Source organism: Anser cygnoides, chromosome 18 (genome assembly GCF_040182565.1).
Source record: "Anser cygnoides isolate HZ-2024a breed goose chromosome 18, Taihu_goose_T2T_genome, whole genome shotgun sequence".
Taxonomy (NCBI): domain Eukaryota; kingdom Metazoa; phylum Chordata; class Aves; order Anseriformes; family Anatidae; genus Anser; species Anser cygnoides.
Window position 1 is genome coordinate 4,297,865 of NC_089890.1, and position 19,288 is coordinate 4,317,152.

General features: G+C 39.0%; 1 protein-coding gene across 7 annotated transcripts in view; it reads right to left on the reverse strand.

The window, feature by feature from the left end:
• Positions 1-19,288, reverse strand: part of GTF2I (general transcription factor IIi) — a 73,223-nt gene that overhangs the window by 26,979 nt on the left and 26,956 nt on the right. For 4 of the 7 annotated variants that reach the window (XM_066979643.1, XM_066979642.1, XM_066979640.1 and 1 more), the window contains 6 exons: positions 16,297-16,356; positions 12,837-12,899; positions 11,027-11,128; positions 6,461-6,526; positions 2,352-2,535; positions 464-522 (listed from right to left, as the gene is read on the reverse strand). In XM_066979643.1, the coding sequence (XP_066835744.1) occupies positions 464-522; positions 2,352-2,535; positions 6,461-6,526; positions 11,027-11,128; positions 12,837-12,899; positions 16,297-16,356 (534 nt within the window). The remainder of the gene's footprint in view (positions 1-463; positions 523-2,351; positions 2,536-6,460; positions 6,527-11,026; positions 11,129-12,836; positions 12,900-16,296; positions 16,357-19,288) is intronic. The other 3 variants (XM_066979644.1, XM_066979641.1, XM_066979639.1) reach the window with 1 other exon arrangement.

Here is a 19,288-nt window from a genome sequence, read left to right on the forward strand (position 1 = left end):
CTGTTTTCAAAATAAAAAAAAAAGTAACACCTAATTTTTACATAACACTTCCAACAGCAGATCAAAGCGCATTACAAGGTGCTTTAAAATGTGCCTGTTCCCACTCACAAACATTTAAAATTTTACATATGGCATTGAATAACATGTGCCAGTTTACAAATTTTGGGACAGCGCATCATCAGAAAAATTTTATATCATCCTAAGTCTAATTATATTAACTTAGAAAAGCATTGTACTCTTGAAGAAAGAACAAACATTGGGGAAAAAATACTAGATTTCCAAAGTATTTCCAGGATCCAAAGATTTTACTGGAAAATTGCTGTCAATTTCTTTGTAGCTAAAGAAAATTCAAAATACCAGGAATTATTTGCAGTCTGTTATTAGTAAAAGCAGATGGTAGTCACCACAAAGATTGACAAACAGGAAATCATCCTGTACTCAACTCACACATTTGAAGACCTACCTCCTGCAACTGGTTTGTCCAAGGGTACATCTTCTCTTGTCGAATTCAAAAGCTCATGCCTAGGAGATTTAAGATACATGCTTCAACAGTGACAGACTTTGATAAACCAGAAGTCAGAGCCCATAGTTACAGCCTCTGTAGTAAACACACCTACCAAATACAAGTTATCACTGAAGGATCAAAAGAAAAAAAGAAAACAACCAACAAACAAGGGATGTCAAGATTCATGATATTAAATTCCACTTAATACCCAAGTATTATAAAAACTGGTTGGAACCCTCCTGACAAAAACATTTTTTGTTCCTGATATTCATATTCGCCTGAGCCATAACATTTCATGGTAACACATATTTCACTAAAATTATCTCTAGAGCTAAATGCACTTCCCAGCCAAACCACCATCAGAAACAAAGATTCAAGTTGAAAATTTAACCATTAAAAACAAACATAAAAACAGGTATTTCTGTTTTCCAAATACATCTGGTTTTATCCATACTAGAATAAAGACAAATTTTGAAATTCTGACATCTCTCACAGAGATGAACTAGTTTTTGAGCTATTCTGGTTACCACAGATTGCAAGACTGATGAACAACATAAATGAATTATTGCTAGCAACTAAGAGAAATTTGACAAGAGCCAGTGTTAGCATTACATTAATATTAAAATCCATGCATATTGTCTGATTTTAATGAGACAAAAGGTAGATCTACACCTCTCCCTCTTTTCTGATTATCTGCAAACTTTAGGATGACAGAAACTGAACATGTAACTTCTCAAATGTCAAAAACCACCATCGTTGCTAAAGGTGGCATGCACAGGCAAAGGCTGTCACTTCCACTGATGCTGAGCCTGACCACTGCAATCAGCAGATTCCTATCCACTTCAAAAGTTCATGGATTAGGCCCTACACCCCTGCACCCTGGAAAATGTCAGCTGTTACTAACAGTAGCTTCATTTAAACTGTAAATGCCCATCTGTGGTGTGAAACAACACATCTGCCTAAAGCGAAGCAACAAATTGCAAAAGATAAATATCCACACACTGCCAAATCTGCTTATCAGTCTACCGAAGTGGAACCCACATTGCTAACATCTGGAAGTGCTCTGCAGCTCTGAGATCCAGCACTCAGCGTCTCTACCATTTCTCCATGTGTATCCTGAATTCACACTAGGTTCAGGCTTCCTTCAAATCCCACCTGTCTTTGTAGCAAGTAATGTCAGGGTTCTTCTAGAAAAGACACTGAGGCCAGAGATGAGAAGAAGAGAAAGAAAGAAGCCCAGAACATCGTGTAAGTCTTGCATCCTCACTTTAAAGACAGATGATACATTGCCAGGGCCATAGGGCAGGCAAACAGTCTCTAAGCACATCTAAGGTCTTCCCTCACGGAAGCTATCTGATCAAGACAACCCCAAGGGGACACACGCAACTAAATCTTAAGAACCAGTTGCTGTTTTGGCCTCAAGCCTGTCCTGGGTGATACTATATACAGATAACACCATAGACACATCTACACCATTCCAGCAAGAGACAAATAAAAGCACAAGCTGAAATGTAGGCCAGGATCCTCAGATAGCCTAACATGTGCCAAGGTCAATGGCTTTCAACACACATTACAGCCGTTGAGATTAAAATATTACAAAGAGATCTGCCCGTGATAAAAAGTCTGTAATACTGAAGAGATCTATGCAGATCTTAGCCACCACTGTGGTGCTCTGGTGATGTGAGAAACTGAATTTATCAACAAGTGAACCTGAAATAAAACATACCCATCAGCACAGCAGTAGAATGCCTCTGTAGAAATCAGTTTGACTGAAGATAAAATGAAGCAGAGCAGACCCCGAAGAAACCAACGTGTAAAAAAGGGACAAAAATGACGAATTCCTTACTTTTTAATCACAAACCGGATCCGCTCCTTCGCTAGAAGTATCCTCTCAAGACGGGGAATGCCATACGTGGATGGCCTTCGGAAGGGAATTCCTTCTGGCAGCCCTTCCACATAAAGGTCTTCCACGTGTGACTGGAAGAGTGGGTATGGGATAGACACTGGACCTTTAGCTTTTATAGCTTGAGCTTTAAGAGAAAAGGAAAATCAAATCATCAGACTAGCTTGTGGCTCTATCCAAGCCTGATACAACTCTGAAAAACATTAAAATTAGCAGACAGGCAATCAACCTCTCAGCACTTTTAAACATGAAAGCATTCATATTTGTGGTTTCCCCCCCCCCAGCAAATCACTCTAATTCACAGTAGAGAAGGTGGAGACCTGCACACATATGCATGCATATGCAGATTTCTTCTTTTGCATTTACTCTGTAAACATTTAATAACAGACACTGCACTTGTTAGAGTGGAGTTTCATAGTATTTTAGTTTTGTTTAAAAACATGATTTGAAATATGAAATTATCTAGACTTAATGATACACCAAACACGTTTCAGTTCATTAGCTCTTGTTATCATCATTTGTTACTTTTAATGGTTTACAAATGTCATCGATACCTGGGGGGGACACATATCCATTCTTCTGAGTGAATTCCTAAAGCTTTAGTGTGTTTTAGAAATGCAAGAAATCACCAATAAACTCAACAGTACACCTCTAACGCAACCCAGAAAAGTAAGGCCCTACTAATGAAATCTTTGGAGCAAATGAAAAGCAAACAACAGATTCACACACAGCCAGGAAAAAAAAAATCAATTTATTCCTTTAAGTTAAGAGGACCTTAATCATATTAATACACCTATCATGCTGGCAAACCTTGGAGAACAGCAGGATGGTTTGCAAATACCGAGGGCTAATTTCTTTATACTTACAAGAGCATGTTAATTTTGTAGGCCATGCAACAAGAATTCTCTATTAGCATCTGACCGGCCCGCAAACAGTGTGCTACATTCTGTTGTTTTGCTACGGAAATTAAATGCAAGAAATGACTTGAGGAGAAAAACATTTTAACAGATCAAAGAGGTGCCCTCAATGCAACTTGTTGAATATAATTATGGATCTGAGGGGCAGCATTTGGCCTTTAAAGCTCACAAGGACAGCGCACTGATTTCACCAGCACTGCAAGATATTCAGCCAACTGGAGCAATAAAAAAGCTTCTCAAGGATTTTTAAATTAACAAGGACAGTGTGGTCATAACTAAGTTTCCAGCAATTTATTCCAGGTGTCTAACTCAGCTCCTCCAGCTCCCCCAGCTCTTGGGGAAGGCCAGGCTTGTATGAGGAGAAGCCTGTGAGGGCAAGGCACAGGCATGGGCTGTGCTCCCCATACTGACCCCGCACTGCGAAACCCCACATACAGAAATGTTCTCATGCTGGACATTCTGCAAGGCACTGAAAGACAGTCCAGGTGAGGTCTAACATCATGATCTAACATGATCACAGAGTTAAACACCAAGTGAAGCGACCCGAGGTAGGCCAAACCAGAATACAGTGATGTGCCGTGCAATTTCTGAAAGCGAAACTACTCGAGGCAATTCTTCAAGCCACACATGGGAAATAGACAGTGGTTCAGACACTGGTATACGCAAAATGCTCACATTAACTCCCAGATTCTTAAAAGCAATACAACAATTTACGTTTTAAAGGCATTTGGATAACACTCTATCCACCATGTGGAAACAGACTGGTTCTAGGTGTGTTTATCACATAAGGCCACACCTCGAGTGCTGTGTTCAGTTTTGGGCCCCTCACCACAAGAAGGACACTGAGGCCCTGGAACATGTCCAGAGAAGGGCCACAAAGCTGGTGAAGGGCCTGGGACACAAGTCCTGTGAGGAGCGGCTGAGGGAACTGGGGGTGTTTGGTCTGGGGAAGAGGAGGCTCAGGGGAGACCTCATTGCTCTCCACAACTCCCTGAAATTAAGGTGTGGGGAGCTGGAGGTCAGCCTCTTCTCACAGGTAAGTAGTGACAGGACTAGAGGGAATGGCCTCAAGTTGTGCCAGGGGAGGTTCAGGTTGGAAATGAGGAGACATTTCTTCTCAGATAGAGCAGCCAGGCACTGGGACGGGTTGCCCGGGGCGTGGAGTCACCGTCCCTGGGTGTGCTCAAGGAAAGGTTGGATGTGGTGGTGCTTAGGGACATGGTTTAGTGGGTGACATTGGTGTAGAAGGAGGTTGGACCAGACGATCTTGGAGGTCTTTTCCGACCTTAATGATTCTGTGATTCTATGATTCTAAAAAGGGAAGCTTTGAAGATACCGCATGTATCTTTGTCTTATATTCTGATGAGCATTACATATAAAAATGTATAAAACTGTGAGAATTGTGTTTCAACCAGCTTGATTCCAACTGCTACGTATAACACGGCCAAAACTAGAGACAGAATATATACGTACAAAGAGAGGGACACGACTTGAAGATGTCTCTTAGCAAACAGACTAAGAAAACCTGTCCAAACACGACTGTCAGAGACAGGACAATCACCGAATGAGCTGTTGTGTATCGGACTAGTCCTTCACTAAAGTAGATTTTTATTGCAGTCATATACCTCTTCCAAGAAATTCAAACAAAACTTGCAGCCCTGGAGGCTGTTGTGGTGAGTAGTAAAAAGCGTAACAAATCCAGCAGCCGAGTTTCAGATGGAAAGAAGTGTTTGTGAACAACTCGCCGGGGGAAAAAAATCAAGTACATCACTAAAATCTAGACCATTCCAGAGCTTCAGAGTAACAAAAATCCCATTTAAATAAATAAATACCTAACAACAAGTTTTTTTTTTTTTTTAAAAAAAGTGAGAGTCTTTATTTCACCTAAACCAGGAAATGTTTCAGCAAATACTTTTCAGACAAGGAACACAATCAGCAATACAGTTTGCACTGAGATGTCTTGGATTTACAAGTTTTTGCTTAGAAATTTCTTTGGATATAGATTTCATTTTTATAAATTCGCCTATATCTGTGAGATCCTCTCTTGTATTCACACCATAAAAAAAATAATTCCTTTAGTTTACATCTAAACACCAAAATCAATGTATTTTCAAGAGAAGCACTCTGAGAATTCTGGACATCCATAACTAATTTCAGGAAATAGGAAATTTCATGCCCATACAAATAGAAAGAACTGGAATCAGATATGGATTGGTTTATGAATTAATGATATGTTGTCATCCACAGGGAAAAGGGGGTGGTTTAATACTGTTTGACCTTCTACAGAAAGTCAGGAATAGCTCTTTCAACAGACTCCACAGATTTCTAGACTGGCTATGTGTAAACAACAAAACCAAAATTAAAGTAATTCTCAGAATTCAATGGTACTCCTTTCAAGAGAAAGAAAGAAATACTGTGAATCAGATTCTGAGCTGCTTTTATTTGGTGCGAGTTGCTTTCAGTGGGCTATTTAAATGTCAGCTGATAGTCACGCTTGAAACTTCTAACGGCTCTAACATATCGTAAGCTCCATTCCAAGGATGCCTCCACTTCTAATGGCAGAGGAGCACCACTATGTATTTTGAAATTTTTACTGATGCAGTTTTACTCTGTGACATGGTCACAAAATATGTCTAGGAGCAACATCTGGAGACATTCTGGAGTCTAACACGCATGTTTCTTTTTCTCTCCAGGAACCACTAAAATGTAATTGCTGCTTCACTGCAAATCAATCATAATCAAAAAGCAACAATCAATCATTGGTAACCTCTCCCCAAAGACATTTCCTAGGATTATTTCACTTAAGAACTCAATGTAATTACAGGAAAAATGCCAACTCTCTCAAATGTGCTTGACCAAGACATGAGCAGACTGAAGCTCCAGGATACTGAGCGCAACTGAAAAATGAAATCAAGTTTTGCGCTAAGATGCCAAACACAGTCACCCAATTTCAAAATCACTCTGCTCATCAAAAAGCTCCTGCTCCCAGTCTTAAGCCTTCTAACAACATTTAACCCTTTGGTGCTGTCAATCCTGGTCTGCTCCAGAGCCAACAACAAGATGCATGCCGAAATGCTGGTGTTTCCAGAGTCAAAGGACTAGAGGCAATTGTTTGGAAAGGAGCATAACACATACCATATTTTTTCTCAAACAGTTCTTCAACTTGCTTTCTCAAGTCTGTAATTCGAGCATTCCATTTCTCTGCAAAGAAAAGAAGAGTACATGTCAGACTACAGATGAAACTGAGAATCTTGTTAAATCTGTAACTACTAACCGAAATACACACTGTTTTTATTGCTCGCTTGCACGCAGATGCCTGGGGAGTATGGCATAGCCTATACCTCGAAATATACTGGTACATTCCGAAAGAAAAAGCACAGATTAAAATATTTCAGATTGCCTCCCAAACTTGTGCAGATGTAAAATCAAGTTTAAAAACCATAAAAGGACAAAAACCAGGCTAAAGTCTGCCCAAAACTGGTTTCTCTTTGATGCGGCTCTCACTACCATCAGGGGAAAAGGCAGTTTGAGCTGCTGGTGATAGCTGTCCGAAGCCAGGGCCTGAAAAGCTTCATAAAACTTACAGCGAGTACATGACCATCTTTTTGTGTAAATGTGTACAACTATATGGATCAGGAGGCATCATGCCATCCTCTTCCTTAATCCAGCATTTTCCCAAATCCTGATTTTGCAAGACATCCACATAAATCCCACTTTTGAAGTAAGATGCAGGTTGCAAGACAGAAGTTATCCTATTTCAACTGTGTATTCCCTGGAGAACTGGATTAATTGGCAATATTTTAACATCTTATTTTCTGCCTGTGACAGAGAGCACACATTTTCACAGCTTTTTGTGCCATCTCTATGCCTTAAGGAAAATGCCACAAGTCTTTTGTAGATGCTTGCTGGCCTTTAAAAATGAGTTAATAAGCAAGTTTACCTGCAGCTTATTTCTTACACCAAAGATTTGAGTCTAGTAACTGCAGAGGTCAAAATGTGAGGCCATTCAACCTACTACACTTCCTGTTGTCAAAAAGCTTTTGTATCAGATGAAACGGAAGAATTTTGAGTCCATATCAAAAGAATTTTAAATATTCATTCTCAGACCAATGTATACAACTTCGATCACCATTTTTAAGCCTGAAGTTTTTAAGTGTAATTTTGTAGACATCAAGAGGACAGACAGCATACTTCAGATGTGGGCAAGAATAAGACCTAAGGAAAGACTGTTTTGGCATGCTACCTTCCATCCATATAAACTCTTTATTCTAGTTAACTAGCAAATCATTTACATAAACTAACCTGTTTGTATTTTAAAATTGCATGCTTGTAGATAAATTGACATAATTGCTTCTGCTGCCCTTTTTACTGCTACTCTGTAGTGCGCAGATTCTTAGCTGTTAAATGTCTCCAGCACAATATTCTCTACTCCAGTGTCACTTTGACCATATAATATCTCCCCCTTTAACCACAGATGCATAGCCAGCTAGACTTCTTTCTGATTCCAACACAGCCCCAACAGCATTTTTGCTGACCTACAGAACAGTGGATTAGCAGCAGCTCTACCAGTAAATCAGGAAGATCCGAGTCTGAATTTACTGGGCTGAAGGGGAAACCCTGCTTCACTGCACAGAGCTGGTGAACACACACAGACAGTCCTGGGACAAGGGTTTTGAAAGACACTTACACAATTCTAGATTGCAACCCGGGGGGAAACTGTCACAGAGTTGAGCTCCCTTCAAGTTCATCAAGGTCTGAGGCTGACTCAGCAAGAGACCTCCTCTAAAATTCAGTCTGGTTTTCTTCAGAAGGAGAACAGCCAGCAAGAATGTAATGATGCATTACAAAACAACTATACAAAAGTATTTAAATTATATTGTTTTGAGTATTGGTTATTACTGCAGTTTTAGGAGAGGCTGCTCCTACCCAGACGTGTCTCCCTTTGCTCATTAGCACACACAAGAGAGCACTCTTATGTGAGCCATTAAGTTGTCAAGGGTTCATTTTTTTCAGTTATCAAATCCCACAATCACTGTCCAAATATTCCATGCGGATCTTGTCAATCAACTACCTCCATGTCCTTCTCTCTTCAACATAAACCTTACAGAGATTAGTAATCAAATATATTTCAATATGGGCATGCTTACTCAGAATGCTGGATACAGAATAAATAAGCAACTGAAAAAAATATCATCTGGCTCACATTTTGATCAGCACACTGATCTTTTAGGTACTTCTGTATTTTATGAGTAAATTGCCATATTAGGCTGCAGAGTCATTTCAAAATTCAGAAGGGCTATCAGATAGCTGGCATTGTTTTTAATCAAATTGTCAGCATTATTAATCCCTTGGATTTGGACCAATTACTGTAGAAACATTTTGTCACACACTTCATGCCCACATAGGAAGGCTGAAGACCTACCTCAAACCTAAGCTCACATTCTGTTTTGGTAAACACTCTGCCAAGTAGTTTAGGTATTCTGCAGCTACCTAGATAGGTAGTGGTTTCCTTCTATCCCTGTAAATACCTTCTGAGACCTTGGAACAACACCCGAAGGAAATAACAATCCCGGCAATTTCCCCAGCCTGCCCACAGTCTGTTCAGTTTAGCCCACTCTCTGCCGCTTGGAGACAGGCTCCAGGTAACATCCAACAGACTGGGGGCAACCCGCACAGTGCGCGCAAGGTCAGACTCACATACTGAGCACACTCCTACCCCCATCAACATGCCGTGGAGAAATAAAATGGCCAACAGGAAGCCACTTGAAGCATGCTGTAGTCCGAGAAAATCCATGTTCAACAGCATGTCAGCATGGGGAAGAGCTACACACAGTTTCCATCAGTGTCATAGACATCACCTTGAGACAACAGCGATGGGGACTTATTTTTCCCCTAAAATGCTATGACACAACTGCACTGACGTTTTGGGTCTTTAAGCTTCTGAGCTTTTGACTGAATCTCCCAGAAAGCAAAAATGTTGTGGGAAGATATTTTTACTGACAATGACAGTTCCTTTCAGCAAAGATATTTTTAACTTTTAGTGGTTGGTTAAGAAATATTTTTGAAATCCAACCTTCCTTCCTAAAGATCATCAATTTCCACCAAGCATCTTACCAGACACTTTTCATCCTCCCTCTGGTTACAATTAGCTTGTTTTCCACCAGCATCCTGTTTGCATGAAACCAAGAGCACAGCAAATCATTCACCCTGCTTCTCTGGCCTCTTGGGGTACCTGATCTCTGGCTCAATCAAGACATACAGGAAATGTCTCCAGCTCACAGTTATCAGACATCTGGAACTCATCAACGTTATGTAAAATACTGAAAGCCCTGATCAGATAAGACAGACTACTCTCTCAAGCATCCGTACCTCCTTTCTAGTCTGAGTGCACACGCCATCACCATTCTGCAGCTACTCATGGTGTAATTAAACACCACCTTTCTCCTGTCTGACTGAATTGTCTGAGACTTCATTAGACAAAGATGCAAAATCCTCTGAAAAGTCCAAATGCCAGTGCTACAACCACCAACAGTTGCTCATTTTTTCAACGTAGCAAGTCTATATACAGCAGTCTATTCCTCTGAAGCTTTGCACATTCATTTTGTGGTGTTCCAACAATGCAAGGTCCACTCAAGCTTTTATCACCCAATTATTTTTCTACCTTTGCTCTCCATGTCTAGTCAACCTCACTGTTTATTCCCTTCAAACACTGCTGGCCTGCCAAGCTTAGATACTGTTTTCTACTAAGGGAATATATTCTAGCAAAAGCTTCTGTGGTATTAACTGCTCAATTTTCTTCTTGAACTTTGCCATTGTGTTCTCCTGATCTGACCAAAACTAACTGATGCTACATGTGGAAATCGCCTATTCACATCAATGATCTTTGAGCATACAGCTTTTTATTTTTTTTCCATTTTCACTGAAAGTAGCATGAAATAGCATGTTTCACACAAAACAGATGTCGCAAGAGATTCTATGGAGATTTCTCAATTGACCCCAAATCCCAGCATTCCTAATTATCATCTTAAACACTGCGTCAAATGGCATATTCCTGATTGTGCAGAACCTTACAGAAGTACACAGACTCATGGGATATCTGCCCAGAAACCCACCCAAATCAAGAAGATAAAGGAGAGGTACAGGACCGTGACAAATCACATGGGAAGTACCTTAGAGGAGAATAACTACAGTGTGTGGATGCATTTCTACAGTGAGAACTCTGTCATGGAAGGACACTACCAAACCCACCTCAACTTTTTGTATATCCACAAGGATGAAGGCGTGCTACTCAGCAGAATGGAGTCACTGGTTACTTTCTCAAGAGTGGCTCTTCTCAGCACATCTTCATTGTTCACGCCACGTATCAAGAAAGACCAGCTAGACAGGCTCCTGATCTAAGGCTTGCTATAGCTGAATACACTAGTGAATTTGGTCTGATTTTCTTGCCCAAGAAATCAGCTGATAAAGGAGTTATTTTTATTAAATTATTTACAGTGTCTATATTTGGTGGCCACTTTGACTAATGAAAAACAACAGAGGTAGCCTAAAGATAATTATACTGCTGCAATACGTCTGCAAATAGCCCTGGGCTCTCAAATGAATATATGCACTGGTGTGTCTTACTCTGGCAGCATGAAATTGTCTAATACCTTTTTAAAAAACAAAGCAGAGAGAAGAAATCACCTTTAATTTTTATCTTACCAAAATTGAATTCTCTCACTTTTCTTCTCCCAGTATTGGCAGCTTCATTTGCTGACTCAGTGTTCTTCGGTCTCTTGTTAGGGGGCATGTAGTCTTCATCATCTGAAAGAAACATGAAGATATCACTATTTTAATGTCCAGAGAACTGACATGCAATATTGGAATTGTTTGAATTTCAAGTTCTGCAAGCATCGATCATCGATAAGAGCTTCAAATTTTGCAACAAACTACTGATCTGAGTAACTTTAGAAAGCTACTGGCCTGTGTAGGAACAGTTTGCATGAAGCACACCAGCACAAAGCAGAACAAAGCAAAAAATCAAAGCTTCTTCTGCACTTACTAAGGAAAACAATACTGTGTTCTGAAATGCAACTAGTCATCTCATGATCACAAAATGACTATACAACAGCGAAAGAAAAAGGAAATATATTGTGTAGACAGACTAAATTTTGTATCTAATTGTAACCAATCTTCCACTAGTTAAGTCTTGAAACACAATACCTAAGTTTGATCTCGAAGAGGTCAAAGGTGCTAAAAATAATTTCAAATCAATGTAAAACTGATGTACTTAACTGATATTAATCTAACAGAAGGTCTGCCCTATCTCAAAGACATACAAGTAGATGGAGTGCAGACCTGCAACCCTCAGGGTCGTTTTTAGTGAGATGTTACTCAGCCAGTCAATTCCCAGTCCAAAATACTAGTTTCCCTGCTAATTTACAAGTTTAAGAAAACTGTTTGATCACCAGTACTTCCATTCTTAGAGAAAATAAATGGTTATATCATACAAAGATGTTAATTTCCCATACAAAATACCTCATGCCCAGGTCACCAGGCATAATGTTGACTTAGGAAGTATAACATTACATGCTGACGTCTCTTGCACCTGTACAGTTGTATTACTTTGTGGTAAAGGCCTTCACATAGACACAGAATTTAATGACTATTCTGACTACCTCTTCTGTTGAAGTCATGTAAGAATTTTCTCATTGCCATATTATAAAAAGATAAAAGTAATCCCAACAAGTGAGAGCTCTGTCCTAAAACATTGCCTAATTTCTAAGCTGCTAATTTGGTGGTCTTAATCTTACCTATTCCAAAAGCAAGCAATGCCAAGCCAAAGTCAATCTGAGAAGTGTTTTAATGCAATTATAGATAGAATATGTAACTCACAAATATAAGAAATACAGCTGACTTCCAAGCAATATCCTAGCATGAAAGAAACTTGGATACTGGTTAGTGGCTTTAGTGCTATTTTCATTGCAGCTATACTGCTGGACATACTGACAAAAAAGGGAAATGGTAAGTATAAAGGTTTTTATCTCATGGTTATCAGTATCAGACCCGTGAATTGAAGTTTCACTTAAAAACACCTGCAAAACATCACTTCCGTTATGGTGCAATTCTTCCTAGCAGTTGGTGTTAACTACAAATTGGATATAACTACTGTGTGCTTAGAAAAGAACATGCTCTTCAGAATGAATGTTGTAAAAGCTTTTTAAAATCTAAATTAATGGCTGTTAAATAATGAGTACTCTATGTTATTAATGCTTGAAAAATATATGAAAAACACATCTCTATCAGGCATTATTTCCAGACTGGCCCAGTAAGTCCAATATGATTCAGCATGCTGTAGTTTTTCTTATAAAACAACCAGAATAGGGATGTTTACCAAGCAGTGCACAATGCAAACTGCAGCCAAAGGCTGGTTCATAATCCTATTTATTCAGTGCTAATACAGGCTGGGGTACAGCATTTTTTTGACCTAAAAATGCCCAATGGACTGAAATAAAGGAAGTGGATAACTAACCTTCGATGGTGACCTCGACCTCAGGATCCTCACTTATTTCTGAAGGGGTGTGCTGGGAGGAATCTGAAGGAACAGAAACACAACTGGTGAATGACTGGCACAGAAAAGATTTTTAAGCAAATGCTCTATGATTTTGTATTTTAACTAACACCTGTCAAAGAAGCGCTCTGGCTCAACAAAACATTTTGCATTCACAGTGTGCAACAAAAACAGAAGCAAAGATATCTTACCCTAAGCCTTTAAGCAACTCTAGACACGGGTAAGGAGGTGGGGATTATACATGCTAAATTGCGTGTGCAGCAGTGCAGAGAGTTGGCATTAATGACAGTAGGAAATTCTTTATTCTTGGCTTAATAGGATTAATAGAATCATAAATATTTTTCTCTTTGTTATCAAGGATTACTGAAAACATAAACAAAGGCTGCGTGCCCCTATAGATGATATATTTCTTTCTCATTTATACAGACTTATAGTTGTTGCGCTGCAATGATTTCCCTGACAGGCTGCAAGGCCAACAGTGAAAAATGAAAGGGAAATGCATAATCACAATGCTTGTGTTGGGGCAGTCTGCACCAATACAATAAACAGGATTAGGCCTATCTGTACCCTGTAGGAGAAAGAGCAATTTGAATTTAACTCCAATAAAGTTTAAAAAAGTGAAGCCAATTATATTGGAAACTATTTCAAAATTAAGTAGTAGTGTATGAAGGAAAATAATTATTCTGGCAATATATTAAAACAGTTCTGTGTTTGTACACTTTGAAGAATGTCTTCTTTCAGGTTTCTCTAAGCTCTATCGCTGTATATCACTTGGGGAGCAAGTCTGAAGGAATGTCCCCTTGTCACTGCTCTTCACATGATGCCATGTATGGCAGAGATTCAGAAATACCTAATGAGATACCGCAGTTGGAGTACATTCAAACTGTGTCAACTATCATCAGGTTCATGGAAAACACACTATGGTATTTTGATCTAATTCAGACTGAGTGCTTGGTAGATAACTCGCAAACGCAAACCACAACAAACAGAATGAATTAATAGGCAATGTTCTCTCAGTACGTGTGAACATGAAGTATCATCATAAAAATAACTTCATGTCAATTGATCACATAGAACCTTTCTTGGAAGCATCAGAAAAGTAAATATATATATATCTGAAAAAGAAATACAATGGGTAAATTTTGTGGAAGTTTAAAAACAGCCATGAAGACTGAAAATGGGCCATTTAGTGCAGTACCAAATCCATGAGAACTAGTCCCAATTAAAAGAAACATGCAAAAATATCAAACCAGATGGTAACAAAGCTCTGGAAGGAAACTCCCAGAGCAGACGTTTCTTCTTAAACCATATTAAACCAACTAGTTTAAACACTGAAGTATTTTTTTAAGCAAAGTATTATCATCGCTAGGTATTTTTTTTGCTATTTTTTTTTTTTTTTTTGCTATTTAGAAAACAGTACCTTCTGCACATCTGCTACATCACAGCCCAATTTTCAGGGCAACTTTTGGAAGAACTTTCAACGCCTATTATCTACACTTCTTTAATAATAGTTAGCAGGGTATTTGTCAAAGACTTTATGAAATCCAAACACATTCATTGATTTTAATTCCTTACTCCTGTTTGTGAGGAGCAACAATAAACATTTATTTTTATTTTACAGAATCCAGGCAAGACTGTCTACACTGAAGGCCTGTTAAAGGAAAAATGAAAACTAAGTTGGACTGTTAGGTGCAATTTTTGTAACTGCCCACAGATCTTCTGATAAACACCAAGCCTCACAAACAACAGATTTATTCTGTGTAGCAAAATCAGGGTATAACTTTCAGCATATCTTTTTACAGAAGCTTGCAAAGCAGAACAGATTTGAGGAAAGAATGTAGGAAAAAACATATTGTGACACAAAGGGCCACACTCAGCATCTACAGCTATAGAATTCTACAGAGGCAAAACCAAAGCAAAGTCATGAGTTTCGGTCATTTTATGTAACACTTCCCTCAGGCTCTCTCTTCATAACCAGACACAGTGGCTCATGGCATTATGCTTAGGAAAACAAAGCACCTAGATTTTTTTTTTATTTCTTCTCCAAAAAAGTAGTGCTAGTTGTGAAGTCAGCAAGAGCAAAGAACTTTATTCTCCTTTATCAAGAGAAATGCTTTTGAATTTCATGTAATGGTACCCTTAACTATGGCGATACTTATCTTCCAAGTAAAAATAATGAGATTTGCAAGAACGAGCACTGCTGCTAGCGCAACTTGGCCTAAATGTCCAAAAAAATATCATGCCTCAGGTTCGAGGGCCAGGTGCTTAGAATGAAACTAGCTGCCGTATGATGTACCCTCAACATCATGACAAAGCATTAAATGGTGGGTGACAGGCACCTCACAAATGCAATTTATGATTTACAAGAATGACAACTCCATCCCAACTTGCCTGTAGTAAGCCACAGAGTGGCAAGGTTTACGAGATTAAAAAAAATAGAAAAAAGACAACCATGTGGAAATGTGGAAAGAGAATGGCTGGAGAAGAGGTACAGCTCTAATTAAGGTGCCATCTTTCCAAGTATTTCTGTAAAAAGAAAAATCCAATGATGTTATTTATTTTCATGAAAAACATTTTGTATCTCTAACCTTCTACCAGTATTTCCACATCTGTTCCTTCACTGCTAACAGAACCCTGGTGGCTTCCTTTAGACAAATATAAAGGAAAAACATACCATAACAAAAAACTTTTTTTTTTTCTTTTTTAACATTGAGTATTCAAAGCAAGGATTTTCAGAAGCCAAAAATACAGAATTATAAAGTTCATATGAAAACCTAAAGAAGACTCAACTTCTGAATCTTAAAAATTGATGACAGCACGACCACTCCGACCATATAAGGAATGTCATAGCTTGAAACACAGATTAGTTTTTTCTGATGTCAGCAAATGGGCAAAACGGTATTTTTAATTCAAACTGGAAAAGCTGGAAAAAAAATATTACGTAAATTCATTTCAGATATTGTTGAGAGTCAGCAAGGAACTGCTTCCCCTAAACACAAACTTTCCATATGCTTGGTTGTGTATGTCTGCTCACTTCACTCCCAGCTAAATGAAAGAAATGACCAAGTTCTATTCACAATACATAAGCAGAGGCTCACTGAATTTTGTAACTAATTATGAAACAGACTGAATTTCATGAGAAACATACACTCGCACTTTCATAAATTACTACTGCTTTCGAGTGATCAACCTGATGCTCCTTGTCGATTTTAGAAAAGAAATAAAAGAAGTAAGATTCTTTTTTGTATATCTCTTTACTTGGATACCTGAAAAAAGGCATCTGAAAATTTCAGTTCTGTTTTAAAGTTTAAATTTCAACACCCTAGCTCTTCAAATCAAAGAGGCAGAGCCCTGAAAAGCAAAACTCACATAATGAACTTACAAGGCTTTTGTGAGAAAAAAATAGAACTATAAGGCCTACCTGTGTAACTTTTTGCAAGAGCGATTTTCTCATCCATCTCTGATGTTTCGGAAGGGCCTGCTTGGGAACAAAGAGAATGCCTTTTAAATTGTCTCTCACAACAAACACATTTTCCCAGTCCATAGAGGAATTTGCCAAATATCTCTTATCTTCACATATCATATGCTCATTTCATACTTTCTGTAAAGTTAACTTAGGAAAAAGTCTGTGAAATAACAACAACCTCTAAGTCTTTACTTGTTCAGTTTAGTAAAATAAAAATTTGAGGGGCTAATGGAAGGTGCTTGCACTTCCTGCACTACTAAACAGTCAGAAAGACTCACAAAGAAAAGCAGGTTTTCAATTTTTGTATTTGTGTTAATAAACTAAACTAATTTTAAAACATCAAATGCTGATGGCTCTGATTTTTTCCCAATTACCTTTTAATTAGCTCAATCTTTTCCCTGTGCGTTAAAATTTATTTTCCCAGCAAGTCCTTTCTGACTCTAAAATTTCTACCTACATTAAATAGACAAAATCAGAAAGATTGAAAACATTTACAGCACTGCAAGTTTGTCTGCTTTTAATCACAGCGGCTCTTTTGACTCCATCTATGGACTGCTTTACAAAGGCTGCTGCAGAAGCCCAGAAGGTAAAATTAACACCACCAAACCCTACTGCTTAATGCATTGGCACTACTGCAGCTAGACTGCAAGAGATCACCAACAGAGCAAGAGATCATTTCCTACCACAGACACAGCATAGGTGTAGAAAACTAGCCTAAGCGTGGCAGACAGGAACACCATCCTAGGACTAACTGGAAGGATTTGGAATAATTGTTCTCATAAACTGAATCACTTCTGCGTTCATTTGCAAATACAGTCTGCAGAACATCGTACAGCTCCCCAGAAATGGTGGCCATTTGCAGGTAGGTCTCAAAGGATACCAGCAATCGACATTAATAGTTTAGCAGGAAAGGCTACTGTTAACTCACAAGGCAAGTGAACTATTTTAAACTCTATTTCATCCACACAGTGCGAAAAGCTAGAAAAGACTGCTGCCACAATCAGACAATGAATATTTCAGTCTACTGGAAGTACATACACAATATTAAATACTATGACATACGATGAAAAAAAAGCAAGAAAGAAGCTGGAGTACACTGCTGGTGCCCAAAGACACAAGAAATTCTCATCAAAAGAGTGGGACTTGGAACTGTTAGGGGGAAGCAGGAACAGAGCCTGCACTCACTGGATGTGCTGGAGGATGTCTCCATGGCCTAAATTTGTTTTTATTTGACCAAACACAGTTAGTGTATGCAGGCAGACAAGTATGTCACTTCCTAAGAGCTCTTCTTGAATATACAATTGTTGTATTTCATAAGGCACTGACACGAAAGCATGCATCCCATTACAGGCCAAAGCATACATTTCTGTGTTTATTCTGTAACTCAGGTTTTTTAGAATGTGACCAACACAGATTATTTTATGGAACTTGAAGAGCTTTTCCCATTGCTAGAAAAGCCAAAACCAAGTAGGGCAATAATGAGATCAAAAAGGGTTCCATCTAGGAAGAGAAGTAGGAGGAAATCACAAAAACGAATAAAGAAGAAAACTCAAGAGATAAGGACTTAATTCCAGTGCCGCAAGGACAGTGGAGGAAGAATGGTCACAAAGGTGCAAAACTTAATTGCTAAAACCCCAGGAAGCAGTTACACTAGAAGTAAAATCCTGCAGTAAAGTCTTAGGAGCCTAAACTATCTGATTTGTAGGCAGAGCCACGCAGTATTGCCTTGTATCAGAAGAAGTGCCAAGCACACTTACCAGCTAACAGCAACTCTCCTGTGCAACACAGAGACTTACAAATTCTTTAACGCTCAGCCTAAAACTAGGTCTTTTGTGAGCCTTCTCCTGCTTCTCGTTCTCTTTGTTTTCACTTTCCAAGGCCAGGCTGGATGGGGCTTTGAGTAACCTGCCCTACTGCGAGGCGTCCCTGCCCATGGCAGGGGGCTGGAATTAGATGGTCTTGAAGGTCCCTTCCAACCCAAACCGTTCTGTGATCCTACGAACTTCAAGGCACCTGAAGACTTGCATCCATAAAATTCATCGGACATCATGCTTCTGTCATGAAGTGCTTGGTACTTTGTCAGCAAATTACTTAGTGCTATAAGGGCCACGTCTCCAAAAAGCCTTGTTTCAGTCTGTGCTGATGAAGAGCACGTGTTCCTGAGTAATTTTCTTACTATATCCCTGCTTCTTTGGAAAAGAAAAAAAAAAAAAAAAAGGATAGCTCAATTCTGCTCTGTTAATTGCTTCAGAGCTGTTCTCCTTTTGGCACTGACAGTATCTTGACCTCGTTCTTTTCAATGAAAAGCTTTCAAGACAGCTTGGACCTTGTGGATAGCCTTCTAGTAAAAGCTCTGGGCTTTTTACTGACCAATACATTTACACATCAGCTAAACAGCCTCCTGAACGCAAGGAAATGGGCATGGACGCAGATGTATGTACTTGTTTCAAGGACACTAAACTAAGAACAGCATTTTAACTAACATCTCCTTTCAGAAGAGCCTTTAAAAATGGTACTTACAGATCAGGTATATACAGGAATGTTATATTTGGAATGCTCCCGCATGCTTTATTTAGTCCTGATTTTTTTTATTGTCCTTTTCCTCATTTAGTCAGTCAAAATCTGGACCTTTCTCCCAAAACAGTTTGTCTCTGATGTCAGACAAACCATTTAGTACTGCAGTGACCTTCACATTTGTCCAAGACACTGGACCAAAACCACCCACTGCCACACTGCTACTGCTCACTGATGGAAAACTGCCCCCATACCCTATCAAAACACCCACATGAAATTTCTGGTGGTTAGAAGTTCCCATTTCCTACTCTTCTTACTGCGTGCTGCCAACACATCTCTAAATTTAGTAATTCAGTATTAACTCATGGCAACATCCAAATGCTGCAGGGGATTAGCAGATGATAAGAGAGGAAGAGAGCGCCCGTCCCCAGCT